The 15,602-nt window shown below is 37.5% G+C and overlaps 1 protein-coding gene across 1 annotated transcript in view; it reads left to right on the plus strand.

Moving 5' to 3' along the window:
- LOC111514239 (sodium-independent sulfate anion transporter) overlaps positions 1–15,602 on the plus strand; it is a 37,933-nt gene that overhangs the window by 16,090 nt on the left and 6,241 nt on the right. The window contains exons 2-5 of the mRNA XM_074182217.1: positions 916–1,120; positions 6,403–6,598; positions 12,376–12,596; positions 12,707–13,049. Of these exons, the coding sequence (XP_074038318.1) occupies positions 944–1,120; positions 6,403–6,598; positions 12,376–12,596; positions 12,707–13,049 (937 nt within the window). The 5' untranslated portion in view covers positions 916–943. The remainder of the gene's footprint in view (positions 1–915; positions 1,121–6,402; positions 6,599–12,375; positions 12,597–12,706; positions 13,050–15,602) is intronic.

Genomic DNA, 15,602 nt, shown 5'->3' on the forward strand with positions numbered 1-15,602 from the left:
TCGATGTTGTATCTCCTGATTTGAATATTGGTATCACTTTTGCGATTTTTAGCTTATTCGGAAATATTCCAGTTGTTAATATATTATTTATTATCTGAGTTATTGGTTTTAGTAATGCATCTAGGTTTTCTTAATACATACACACTGAGTGGTTGTAGATGTCAGTCATTCTTGAATGATTTTATTATATCAGTTATTTCTTCTTCTGTTGGAGGATAGATGAAAAGTGAATTTCCATCTACGGTAGTAGGGGATTTACCCAGATGTGTCGAGAAATTAGCTTTCGAAGGTGGAATTTCATTGATTATTTCATTTACAATATTCACAAAGTAATTGTTGAATTCTTCGGCAGATATCGTCGTAGTTGTCTTTTTTTTAGGTTTCCTTCCTGTATTGGTGTTGATGTGCTCCCAGATAGTTTTTGGTCTATTAGACGACTCGTGAATATTATTCATCGCCACTCGCTTTTCCTATTAATAAGTTGTTGTTCATACTCGTATTTCTTTAATTTGAATTGTTTTTTCAATTCTTCATTATTTGGTAATTTCAACTCTATTAAATGCAAGAGACGTACAAGGATTTTTGGCGAATCACCCCTTCTCACTTGGGTTGTTGTTTTCTCCCCTCCAAAATTTTCACGTGCACCACCTTCAACTGACGGCATAAGTCTGGAACACAGTATATACTTCAGGGATGTGAAAATCAGCAACGTACTGTATATTTCATCTTCCTTAGAACAAGATAAACGGTTTCGATCTCGACGAAATCCAATTTGAAACTATCAGTTGGCGGTGGGCGCTTGCAACAACAACGGGCGAATTCAATCACCGCGACTAAAAAGTTGTTAGTGTGTGGCTAGCCTAAAGTTCCCAGTGATCGGCTGGCCATACACGTGCTTTTTCTTTCTATTTGCAGGTTTACACAACCTTATGAGTAGTCCAGGATGTCGTTTGCGAAAAAATTGGGTAACCTAGTAGCGCACCGAATTCCAATCTTGACATGGGGCCGAGAATACGACGGCCGGAAATTGATAAGCGATTTGATAGCAGGTTTCACGGTCGGGCTGACGGTTATGCCGCAGGCATTGGCGTACGCCACTCTAGCAGGACTTGAACCCCAGGTATGCATATGTATATTTTAAGTTTCCGGCATGTTTGAGGTAAGAGATTAAATATTTCTTACATACTAGAATTTTTTATGTTTCTATGCTGGAATTAATTCTGCCAAATTTTCACCAGTTCATATTCATCAGAAATAGTTTTATTTTATTCAGCAGGGGGGGCACACTTTTCAAAGGCAGCCTTTTTGATTGGATTATACGGAAGTATGGAGTTGAAAACAGGAAATTTTGATTTTGATTTCAAAAATTTATATCAGAGATTCCCAAACTTTTTTCAGTCATAGGCTACTGTCAAAATTTTATTTGTGGACCCCATGCAGCTTTTTATTTCGAAAATTCAGATCAGAGATTCCCAAACTTTTTTTGATCACAGGCTAGTCAAAATTTTATTGGTGGACCCCATGCAGCTACATTTCTAACACATTCCCAAAACTCGACAGGAAATGTGAAGATTATAATAATAATAACTTTATTCGTCTTTTCGATCATTTACATGATATAAGACATGTCATAAATAAAAATATGAACATTATATAAAATAATAATAACGGTCCACAGTATAACATAGATCGGACACTTAAGACAGGTAGCTACTTAACTATATACATATATAAAAAAATAAAACAAACACACATACACATACAACTATATGTAAATTTATCTTTAACTAGGATGAAAGAAATGCAGTGAAAGCAATTATCATGATAACAGTGTATCCCGTTCTAAGAACTCTACGCTTCAATATCCCTAATTAGTCAATAGCTCCTTTATTTGTTTTTTAAATGGTATAATATGTTGTGTTGCATAGTTATGAACTATTGATTCATCTCTCAGATTGGGTACATTATTTTTCACACAGAGCAGAGCTTTATATATATAGATACACGGTAACGTTAGCATCTTGTTCTTGCAGAAATCAGGTCTGCAGCTATCCCTGGGTGCAATATCAAAGATAGTTCTAATTATTCTCTTTTGAACAATAAAAACATGTTTTGCCCCCACAGAAGAACCCCACATTTTGAGCCATATATGAATATGCCAATGAATAGTAAACAGTTCCGATACTATCTAAACATAGCACTTCTTCGATCTGTCGTATTGCAAATAACGCTTGATTCAATTTTTTGCATACATGATCGATACGGGGCTCCCAAGACAAGGTTTTATCTATAAACATACCAAGGAGTTTGGCTGTTTACGATAGTTGGATGTTGTTGAATTTCATTGTTTTCCTTAACGCGAAGCTTAAATGTACTGTTTTACTTTCATTCAGTTTTAGTTGATTTATATCACAGCAAGAAATCATGTCATCCATGACTGAATTAATGTTATTTTCTAGCTTCTCCGCAGTATTTCCGGAAGCTGTTATGGTAGTGTCATCTGCGAATAGGATAATGAAACCTTGTTTTATATACTTCGGAAAATCATTTATATAAATAGAGAAAAGCAGTGGGCCTAAAATGGATCCCTGTGATACCCCAAGGATAATATCTTGAATATCAAATACTGCATTGTCAAATACTGCATTATTCACAGTCACTACCATTTTCCTATCTTACATAAAATATTTTATCCATTCCAGAAGGAACCCTCTAATGCCAATGTTATATGTTATAGATCTAACTATGAAAATTTGCGTCGTGGCTACGTTCCAACCACAAATTAACAGTTTTCGAATAAAAACTGAGAATTGATTGGTTAATTAATCAATTGATTGTTTGATTGTGCTATTAAGGAAATGATATATGGTATTTGCAAGTTTTTAAATGTAACAGTCGCTAAGCTTTTTAATAGGTGAAGTCCTGCCAAGTTTTCAGTTATTAACTAAAAGAAATCACGCCAACATAGACCCCCGTCGAGTCTCTCGTGGACCCCTGGGAGTCCATCTGGACCACTTTGGGAATCACTGATCTAGATATTGCGACTTCAAAGTCAAAATTTCAAAGTTGATCTCAAACGTTCGGGGTAAAACTGGAAATTTCGAGTTGATTAAAAAATGTTTATATTATTTCGGAATTTTTAGATTATAGTCAAAATTTCGGGTTTGAAGTCTCAATTTCGAGATAAATCCCGACATTAAGACTATAAACCCCTTTGGTTAAAGTTTGCTTGTCAATCCCAACGGGTCAAGATCCTTCTGGTCGGTAGCTAAAGCTGTTAATCGGAACTTTACAAAATCTACAATTTCACCACTAACACAAGCGGATGGTTCAATTGCAACAACAGCCATAGAAAAAGCAAATCTACTAGCTGAACAAGTTGCGTCCCACTCCACAGTCGATTTTATGGGAAAGCCAGCACCCACTATTACCACACTAGAATCCACAATGCCGGAAATTACTTTTCGACGGCGTCTAGCGACAGCTCAATATCAACAAGGCGTCTGGCTCTGATGAAGTGCCCGTCATCGTACTTGAAAAGTGCGCAAATGAACTCGCACCAGTATTTTGCAGACTTTTCAACTTGTCTTACAAGAAAGGGGATTTTCCTTCTTGTTGGAAGATTGCTCGCGTTCAGCCTATTCCCAATAAAAGGCAAGAAAAATCTTCCAAATAACTATAGACCAGTCGCTTTGCTATCAGTGATATCAAAAATCATGGAAAAAGTCGTAAAACACTATATCCTTTAATACTTGGAAGGTTTCAACATCTTGAGCGATCATCAATATGGCTTTCGGAAACAATGATCAACAGGAGGCGACCTTCTATCGTATGTCACCCATATCTGGAATAACGCAACCGAGAAAAATGAAGAATCAAGAGCTGTTGCGCTTGATATTTCTAAGGCCTTTGACAAACTTCGATACTATGGCTTGTCGGATCATTCATGTAGATGGCTCTCCAGCTTCATGAAAGAACGATGCTTTCTTCCCGTTTCGCTTGGATCTCATCATTCGACCAGTACGGATTCTCAGTTCTTTCGCCAGTGCTTTGCTTAAGGCTTTTCTCAGTATCTCCTTGATGGTCGCCTGGCACCCTGACGCCCCATTTTGTATGTCTTCTGGAGCTAATTCCAATGTCCATTCCAGTAGTGTTTTAAAACATTCCCAGTCATACTCCACCTTAGTCCAAGTATGAACTCCTATTCCTTCAACGGAGAACTGAATAAATTGATGATCGCTGAGGCTTTCCTCCGTGAGGATCCTCCACTCTCCAACCCCCAGGGCCACGTCCTGGGTGCAGCAAGTGACATCTATTATGATCGGCTTTTCCCCCGTGTGAAGGTAGGTTCCAGGCCCGTGTTCATCACTACCATATCCAGCGCCGCGAGTCATTCTGCCCAATAGTCTTCCCTGGGGTCAGAGACCGGAGAGCCCCATTGAACGGTTTGGCATTTATGTCTCCCAGGATGATACATCGTTTTCTTGTTCACCTTCCGACTTCTATGATTTCACTCACCTTTTTCTTGTAGATTCCAATGGGGATGTTTGGAAATATGTAACAGCAGATTACTGTCAGTCCCTTTGTCTTGATAGAAATAAAGCTTTCGAAGGCCTTGACTTTTGACTATTGACTATTTTTCTGTTCAGTAAAAGCACTGCCACGTCATGGTTGTTATCCTTCATCCACTCAGGTTTGTCTGTAGCCCTTTGAATTTAATTCTGGCTCACACTGGTTGTGATGCGCTTCCGGTCACCGTTTCTGCGCTGCCTTTTCTGCCTTTCCTGATCGATGAATTTTCTAAAGAGTGGACACTTTGTTTGGTCGGAGCGATGTTCCGCGTTTCTGCCCTTTTCGTGACATTCCTTGCAGTGAGGGCTATTTGGGCATTTCTTTGCTTTGTGGCCTGCGACACTCGTCGCTTTTGGTTCGATCATTACATTCTTGTCTGTAGCCCTTTGAATTTAATTCTGGCTCACACTGGTTGTGATGCGCTTCCGGTCACCGTTTCTGCGCTGCCTTTTCTGCCTTTCCTGATCGATGAATTTTCTAAAGAGTGGACACTTTGTTTGGTCGGAGCGATGTTCCGCGTTTCTGCCCTTTTCGTGACATTCCTTGCAGTGAGGGCTATTTGGGCATTCCTTTGCTTTGTGGCCTGCGACACTCGTCGCTTTTGGTTCGATCATTACATTCTTTAGACCTGTGCCCGAAAGCTAAGCAGTTGAAACACCGAATTACTGGAATCCTCTCCCATATTCGGCATGGTACCCATCCTATCTCAATCTCCCCTTTCCTTTTCAGCCTCGATGCTGCATCTTTAGGAAGTTCAATCACGGCTGTGTAATTACCTGTCCTTCCTGGTTACATACCTTTTACGCTGACTGCTCCGTTAAGCCCCAACTCCTCTTCAATGCCCGTTTTTACTGCGTCCTCGTCGGTCGCTACGTCAATCTCGGATACATATATGATGGTCTCGGATTATTTTGCGTGGACTTGTACGTCTGTGGCCTTGTTGGATATCTCCTCCATATAGTTTACTGGCGTCTTCCATTCCTCCGCTAACTGTGAGTAGCGGAGGAATGCTACTCACAGTTAGCGGATTGTTCCCAACAACGGTTACGAGGTTAATATTATTGACTACATTCTTTCCAAAAAACGACAAGAACGAGCCTTTTACCAAGGTCTATAGCAATTTGAGAAACGATAGTAAGTTCCATAGGATATTGACAATAAATCAGGAGGTAATAGGTTGAGTTATGGTTCTTCCTCAAAACTGTATATTGGCCAACCGGGGATAACTTTCCCTAATGAATGAAAGACCATAGGAGTAGATTCTTGGTTGTGAAGACCAATTCCACATTTGCAAACCAACTTTTGACAGGGGGGCATAAGTCTAACCACGACTATGACGCATTAGATTCGGGAGAGAAAGTTCCAAAACACAATCTTTCGGAGTGCTCAGAAATTAATAGTTTCAAGAATTCTGATGATTTGCTGGACAGTTTTCAAAACCGCAACATGTGTTTCTCTATACAATAGCTTTCTCTAGCGTTTTCATGTCGGTTGGCGAAACGCCTGGGGAGTATGGTGGGTGAAGCGGAACTTCGACGGACAAAAATTTTGAAGCAACCTACCTATCGAAACTATGGTGAAATTATTAGTCATTGAGAAGGAAGAAGTTCATATGATTCGAATTGTCATATTATATAAAGCACTAATTAGGTAGAATTCACTCGGTATGAACATACCCCAGCTTCGCTATTGTATAGCGAAACACGTGTTGCGGTTTAGTGAACATCTAAAAATAAAATTTTACTAGAATTCGTACTCGCATTATGGATTTTCATCAAATGTCGGCCAATTCCATGACATATAGTGATATAAGTACTGAATAAATTACAGTATGGGCTCTATTCCTCTTTCATCGGATGCTTCGTTTACACCATGTTTGGTAGTATCAAGGACATCACCATAGGACCTACAGCACTAATGGCTTTGATGACATACCAGCAAGTGATAGACAGAAATGTAGATTACGCTATTCTCCTCTGTTTTCTGTCAGGCATAGTTCAGATAGTGATGGCAGTTTTACATCTAGGTGAGTAACCAAAATTCTTGCTCGTGCTTTCAATTTTTATTCTCCGCACTTCGCGAGAAATCGTCAAAAAGAAAAATACCTCAACTAGATACCATGAAAGTAATTTATTAATTGAAATCCAATTTCAGTTTGAAACGCTACACTTACGGAATAGAATCTGCCATTTGTGCGACTGCATAGAACTTTTATACAGTGCATTTCTTTAATGCCCCCCCCCCTTTATTTTTTGAATAGGTCCACTCAAAAGATTGAAATTTGGGATAATGGAATTAATGCATGAATACTTTATTTAAAGTTGAATTGACAAATGAAACTTTCAAACTGGCGACTGGGCGCCAATTAGGGAAAAAAATAAATGGAAAGGGGGGTCTTGTGACACATCATTTTGGAGCTCCTGACGAATACTTCATAACTCTAAAATATGAAGTCAATATCTTCACCTACTACAAAATGGCGGAATATTCGATAATTTTCTGAAGACAAACACATTAATATCGATATTTCTAGAAATAGTCCTTTTTATCTGCCATATGACAATTCCAACAACCCGATAAGGTTTGTTAAGTTATTTTTTGTTTATAAAAACGCCAAAAAATGTCAGTACGACAATGAACATCAGTTAGAATATTCTCATTTAACTTTCGGTTTTACTAATAAAAAGGTACCACGTCAACAATCCCTAAAATGGTCATATCTCGTCCATTGGAAGCAAAAATTGAAGCGATTTTTATTTACGGTGCGACGCGTTACTTTCACGAGATCGAAAGGATTTTCAATGAACGTTTTTCGAATCGTCCTATCTGTAGAAAATATTTGAGGAAAGTTGTATCCAAATTCACACCTACCGGTAGGATACATAACAAAAATTCCCCAGGTCATCCGTCCATTCCGGAAGAACAACAAGTGCAAATAATTGATGAGATGGTAGTAAACCCTGAACAGTCTACTTATTCCGTCGCGAATGGTTGTGAGGTGTCTCCTTCTACTGTGTGGAGACTTTTGAAGAGGAATAGGTATCATCCATACAAAATTAAAATGGTACACCAATTAACTGAAGCTGACCCTGATCGAAGAACAGAATTCTGCGGAATCATGACGGAAACCATTGCAAGGCATCCTACCTATCTCCACAATATTTGTTTTAGTGACGAATGTACATTTTTTTAAACGGTAAACGGAGTGACACCAACCCCCACGTTTTCCGGGAAACACATACCCAATATCCAGAAAAAAATAAGGTTTGGGCAGAAATATTGGAAACCATATTGAAGGACCTCTATTTATTGATCAAAATTTAACAGAGGAACTATATTTGAATATTTTGAAAACTACAGTTGACCCTCTCATCACTGAAATCGTCGAAGCGACTCCTAATGAATTCGATACAGATATTGTATTCAAACAAGATGGAGTACCACCACATTACTCCAGACAAGGAAAAAATTATTTAAATACTACCATTCCCGGTCATTGGATTGGCCGTCGAGGTCCTACAGATTGCGAAGTGTCAAATCTGGCGAGCCAGCCCGCTCGCTAGATTTGACACCTTTGGCCTTTTTTATGGGGCTATTCGAAGCAAAAGGTATACAAATACAATACATACAAATACAAAACTGAACTTGCTTCAATATTGGATACACAGCAGAGAATATACATATTTGTAGAGATATCGACGTTACTGTGTTCGAAAATGTTCGGCGTGAAATATCGAATAGGCTGTTCATATGTCAAAAAGTTCAAGACAATCATTTCGAGCCTCTTCTGAACTGACCTCAAGCTCATTAGGGGAGAGGAGGGTAATTGTACGCATCTAAGCATTATTTGTCATAAATCAAATGTTTTTATCGGTAAAAACTGCAGATTTGCCATTGTCGTTCATTCATATGTTCCCTTCAATATAGCCATCTCAAATTCTCTACAAAATGAAAGGAGTTGGTATAAAACAGATAAACCCGAGTTTTGTACCATTACCCTTCACGGCGGTTGATGATACGCTTTTTGTCGGGCAATGAAAAATCGTGTTTATTGAAAATAGTTAGAGAAAATCATAAATTTAAAAAAGTGAACTTATTCATAATTAAAACTCAATAAAAACGAAAACTTAAAACATATTTTGAATATTTAACAAAAACATTAAACTTATTTCAGAAATTAAATTAAAATTTGCCAACAAGGTCCCTTTTTGCAAATGATTTTTTACTGCAAAAGGCCGATTTGTGGAGACCAAATCATCAGATACATTAGGCAAATATTGACTAGCAACTTCAAAATCATCTTTGGTGAATTTATCTAGATTGAATGGGTGGATTCCAGATGAGTTGAATCCTGATATAGCTTTTTCCATTGTCGCAATTTTAACGTAGGCATTTTTAAATATTTCTGCCAAATCTGTGAAAGTTATTTTCTCTTGCTTGCCAGTTTTCAAAAAAATATTGCACTCCTTATTGAAAGCGCATTTGAATGAGCCGAAAAACGAAGTATCGAGAGGTTATAAACGGTGGGAGGTATGTGGCGGTATTGATATGCCAATTCCATTATCTTTGCAATACTTATAAATCGGAATGGATATATGGTTATAATGCTTGTCGAGCACCAGGAGAACACGGTTTGCTTTACTTGAATTTACATGCAATTTAAAACGCTGTAACCACTGAACAAAACATTTTTCGTCGCTTCTAGTGGTCCATTTTTCGTCAATATAGAAGACATTCGTTTCCGAGAAAATATTAGGAGGGGTGGAATGAAAGTCCCAGAAGCACTCATTGCGCATATGGCAGTTACGTTCTTTCCACGTTACCAAGATATTTTTTATTCAAATTGTTTTACGCTTTTTAGTCCCAGTTGCTTAATTGGCTTCTGAACAGTTGAAATCCCAATTTCGTCAATATTGAAGATTCTGCTTGGACCAAATTTAAATTTTTCTAAACAAAGTTTTAACGGATTCTTCATTGAAAGCAGTAATTCTATTGACACTTGTTCCTTTAGGTTATTTTAGTCTAATTTGGGGGTTTCTCTCGAGAAATAGTCGCAGCCAATCCTTGCCTGCTTCTTGGCGAGTTTTATTAAAATCGTATCGTATGCCATTGGCTTCTGCATATTGAAACGGAAGTTTTCATTACTCTACCTGAGTCAATTCATGAAACAATTTAGCTAGTTTAAGAACGTGACTTGCCATTTGAGTTTCAACCTCATAGAGGGTCTTCCTTGTCTTGGACCAGATCAGTTGTTGTTCTTTCTGTGCGCTATCAGTGTTGCCTCGTGAATGTTGAATGATCTGTAAACCTCTCGAATTTTTCTACCAGAATCTATTGCCTCAAGAGCTTTCTGTAAAGTATCCTCGGTCCAACCAGCGATATTTGTTTTTCTCACGTACTTGTTAGGCAGCTGAAACAACAATATGTGCAGCTGAAACACATGTACTGATGACATTACCCGATTTACGTCGTTTGTCTTATGAGCTATTTGAACAAATTATTGGTCGATATTGCCACGAAATGTATACCGCATTTGGTGCAATAGGGGCCAGTTCATTCATGAAAAAAAAATAGAGCAACTTTGAAATAAAAATGTAATACTTAACCTTTACTTGAATCACGCACAAATGCTATAATAAAAATGCCGAAAACTAAAAATGGTCTATATCTAACGAACAAAAGCCACAGACCATATACCCTAGACGGTTCACGGCAATTCTAAACAACAGAGACGGAAAAAAGCGCCATCTGAAGATTTGTATCAGTACCATGGTGACGGACGCGGGATATTCAAATGTTGTATATAGTTGGAATATTCATTTTATTCAAATGTTTTTTGGAAATTCCAGCGAATTGCGAGTCTCAAACTACACTTTATATTGAGTGTTGTGTGGACTTCAAACAATGTAAAAATTATAGTTAGAACAAATTCTTAACCACTGCTTTATGTTGCAGGACAATAAGGTTTAAAAAAAACAGCTGAATTATTAAAGATTTTTTATTCAGAACATTTCAACATTAAACATTTTGTGTGATTATATGTTCAGGTTGCTTAGAATTCTTTTTCTTTATTCTGTTCAAATGAATTTTATTAGCTTGTAATTTAATTACATTCGTACCTGTATACAGTTTCGATTTTCCCTGTATAATTTGAATTAAACGCTTGCACCAATTATGTGTGATAGTTGTTATGGTGAATTTTATAACAAATTGAATTATATTATTTTTATGTTCCTCTTTGTTGCAAGATAAGAACTCAAAGCTAACCTTGCCTCATATTGTATTTTCAATTATACGAATTAAATGTTTGGAGTATGGTTGTTTATCTAAACAATAGTTTATCACTTGGACAATATCATAAAAAGAAGTGAGAAATGATAACGTTGGGTAACACAATCTTCTAGTGAAAGATCCACCATATATGTCTGTATGTTTATATTCATTACCTTCAATACTGTGAGAAGATTCGTCAATTCTGGAATCTCAATGACTAACTTATTAAATTGAGTACTTTCTTGAGCAGAACTATTTGAAGACTTAGATGTTGATGGAGTATCATATACATCATTTGGGTCTGTTGAACCTATAAAAAAGTCTGTTTCATTTAAGTTTCACGAATTAAAATTTTTACTCACCCGGAAGATTTAGAGTTGGAACAGCGTTCCCAAATAACTTGTGAGACCAAGCAGAAATGTATTTTGCCTCAAAATGACTATCACACAGCCTTCTAGAACCGTAAACTTCTTTTGGGTCCATTTCCATCAGTTCCAAGTTATTAATTACCAGTATCCATTTCTTGAACCTATTTATATCTTTATCTGGATTAGGGAACGCATGTCTTATACTAGATATACTTTTGCAATAAGGAACGCAACATTTGTTGTGGTAAACCATTGTAAAACAATCAAAATAACGAAATAAATAATCACTAGGGTACACAGTCAGACAACAACACTACAGACCAACAACACATGAGTCACATGACCATCTTTTATATATTATGCACATGTTCTTCTTCTTCTTATTTTTGACATACATCACAAACCACAAGAATATATGTGGGTCCGTGACATAAAACCAAAGAACAAATTTACAGTGCCATCTTAAGATTTGTATCGGTACTAAAAAAGGGATTCAAGGTGAAGTAACCTACGTGAACCGTGTAGGGTATATGGTCTGTGACAAAAGCGTAGAACTGAAATGTACCGCAACAGAGTTGTTGAAATGCATGTGTGCCACGAGTCTATCCAATTAGCACCGACATTCTACGATCGCTTGGTCATACAGGGCCATGCGTACCATTGCCCGCTGCGTGTGATTCCCCGCCTACCCCTTAGCTCATATTATGTAGTTAAATGTCAATGTATTCAGGCAATTATTTAAAGTTCCGCCATTTTGTAGTATTTGAAGATATTGACAATATATTCTGAGGTTGTGAAACATTTGCCAGGAGCTTCAGAAAGATGTGTCACAAGACCTCCTTTTCCATTTATTTTTTTCCCAGATGGCGCCCAGTCGCCATCTTAAAAGTTTCATCTACCAATTTCACTCCATAAGAAAGTATCCATGCATTAATTTCATTATCCCAAATTTCAATTTTTTGAGTTGAGTCGTTCAAAAAATAAAAGGGGAGGAAACATTAAAGAAATGCACTGTATAACAATTGAACCCTTACGAACATTCTCCAAAGTTATCGCACTACACCAGGATAATTAATCGTTCACTATCCCCTCAAATATGTATTCAATCAAGTTGAGTGCCAAGCATTGCTTCTAAAAATTTCTTTTCTGTTCTAAATTTCAGGTGTTCTCATAGATTTTATATCTATACCGGTGACGGTTGGTTTTACATCAGCAACATCTGTGATAATAGGTACATCTCAGTTGAAAAGCCTTCTCGGATTGAAAATAAAAGCATCTACTTTCTTGGAAACTATTACTGAAGTTTCACATAAAATTCATGAAACTAGAATGGCTGATCTCGGCCTGGGTGTGTCTTGCATAGTAGTGCTGATGTCATTAAGAGTAAGTGAAGAAAACGAAACTAAATATATTATTATTAATATTATTATAGTTCATTTAAACAATTAAAAGTTTAACTAGTTGATACTTCTGTTCTTCATTTTCGCTTTCAGAAATTGAAGGACGTCCGTCTGCACAAGAAAAACACAAAGCTCACAAAAAATCAAAGCATCGTCAAATATACCCTGTGGCTGACTTCGACTTCAAGAAATGCCATTGTTGTGATCTTCTGCAGTTTTTTGGCTTACTTATACGAATCCAGGGGTATAGGTTCTCCATTCCTGCTAACAGGTCAAGTGAAACCGGGTCTGCCCGAATTCAAACCACCTCCTTTCCAGACAAGTTTGAACAATCACACTGTATCTTTTGGTGGTATGATCTCGGATTTAGGAAGTTCGATTGTATTGGTTCCCGTCATCGCTGTTTTAGGAAATGTCGCGATAGCTAAAGCTTTTGGTAAGTATATTATATTTCCTAAGAGCTTTCGTCCAAGTTCATTTTTATATTTTTGTTTTGTTTTCCATATACACATCGGTCCCACCTTATTTCACTGAGTAACTGGACGAAACTCCACTGAGAACTCAGAAAAACCAAATATAACTAACACAGTAAAGGCAACCCCGTTGGCTTTAGAGTTAGAGAATGTAAAAGTAATTAATTCATCAAAGTTTGACTTTTGATTCTCTTTAAATCAAAATCATTTGATTGTTTTGTCATTGAATTATCTACAAATACCAAAACTAGTATACAAGAAGCAATATTTCTATCGAAATATTCATCTCTCCCAACAACCTACACCATAGGTTCTGGTAAATGCCTGTCGGAAAACAACTACTTCCCCGACTGATACCACGCTGGATATTGAGTTATATCCGACAGACGTTCATGCAAGGTACCTAACAGAGGTTAGTCTCGCATATGTTTTCTGTACTGATGAGAGTTGACACCTAGAAACCGGTCTATAGGTGATCTACTCAAATAATTTCAGTATGGTCCTGCTATTGGATGAATAAGAAACATCAGCCAGACTAACCTCTGTATGTCGGATATAATTAAATATTCAGCGAAAGGAAGATTGATCTTCCTCGTGAAGATGATCACTTGGTGATCGAAACACGTGTCGAGATTGTTAAAATAACGGTTTGCTGAATGACTAGATTTTACTGAATTATTTACCTCTTCGGAATCTGTTTTCTCATGTGAAAACTGGTAATTATTTCATAAATTGTCCATTTGAATTTTTATAGCGAATTCATTCATATTTGCGATTGAATTTCGTTTTTTAAAGATCACCCTAAAAAATCCTATAAAAATGTTGGCGTTAGATGTGTTACAACTGAAGACGATACTGATGTATGGAAAGGAAGAGGTATATCACTGACATCGGCCCTCTAGCTGAGGAATTTTTACCTAAAAACTCAGCTCAAATTATTAAGTCATATTCAGTGAGTAGAAGTGTCGTAATTTGTAGAAAATCGAACTGTAAACTCTACTGAACCAGGTTTTAATCATCAACATCTAAATCGATGGGGGGTACCTCAAGGATCAGTTCTGGGACCCACCCTTTTTTTAGTCTGTATAAATGATCTAGCCTCAATTAATATTTCGGAGAGTTCACTCAATTTGCAGATGACACCACAATATTTTGGCATGATAAAAATGGCACACAATTGCATCAAATGATTGAGAATTATATTAGTAAAGTTAAAGATTGGTGTGATGCTAATAGGTTGTCTTTCAATATACCAAAAACTAACATCCTAACCATTGTAGACCGTTAAGGAAGCCGTTAAGGTAGACCGTTAAGGTAGACCCGCAGCTACAAAGGATCCAGTATACTCCTTAGACTTTCTTCGATAGTTTTGTTGACCTTAAAATTAGTTTCACATCGTGTGTTTCTCTCAAACGGCTCCCTTAACGGTCTATCTCAACGGCTGCCTTAACGGTATACCCTAATGGTCTACATTGGAACCACGAAAAGAAGTGTAGGTACTAGTTTCTCTGAACACAAGAGAAACTGTCACCTCGGACAAACCAACCAACAAAGAAGACTTTCACGTTGTTTCATTCAAAGATACATAAATACTCCTTTAAACTCAAAATTACTGTCCCAAAAATAAATATAAAAAAAGGCTATAGAAATTTAGAAACAGAGGGATAATTTCAGTAAAAAGGAAGAGGCATTGTACATTAGTAAAATCTAGCTGCCTGTCCTTAACTGTACACAAACAAGGTCATTTAATTCAATGAAGCCACGCCCACCAGCAATGATATAGAACCGGAGACAAATCCAACATTGTAGTTTCTGCATTGAGAACAACTCGGGCACCTCGACCGTTACCTCATCACTTTTGATAATGTCAAAAACCTGCAGACCGTGGCCAAAAAACCCGGAAAATACCCTTGGCCCTGTTTCAAGAATACCTATACTTTTATGTTATCGAATCCAGAAGATTTATTATTATTTGTTGGTTCACAGATGGATCCATAACACCTTCAGGTTCCGGTGCAGGTATTTTCAGTTGCAAACCCAAGACAGATATATCAACCTGCCTAGGGACTATGCGACTGTTTTTCAAGCGAAAATTGTGTGCCAAGAGGTTGGAACGAGCAACGTCTAAATTGGTAGCAAATTGCCAAAAACGACTCTCCTCGATAGGAAGACTTAACAGATTGTCTCTGCTCTGGATTCCTGGCCATACTGGCCTGGAAAGCAATGAGTCTGCTGACTCCCTTGTAAAGGAGGGTGCTGCAAGCAGCTTCATCGGACCATAATCTGTCATTGGCATCGATTTAGGTTTACCCAAACAAACATTAAACACCTGGATGGTAAGAAGATCTAAGGCCTTCTGGTAAAATCTTTCAGGATTGGCTCACTCCAAGGCGTTCATACACCCTTCGGAGCTTGAAACCAAATATTTGTGGGGCTGTCTGAATCATCATATGCAGAGAATCGGACTGTCGTCAGACAGTGTGTCTCATCTCTGTCTCTGTCTCACATACACACTT

Source organism: Leptinotarsa decemlineata, unplaced genomic scaffold (genome assembly GCF_025532065.1).
Source record: "Leptinotarsa decemlineata unplaced genomic scaffold, Ldec_3_MD MMD2_P_RNA_scaffold_2, whole genome shotgun sequence".
NCBI lineage: Eukaryota > Metazoa > Arthropoda > Insecta > Coleoptera > Chrysomelidae > Leptinotarsa > Leptinotarsa decemlineata.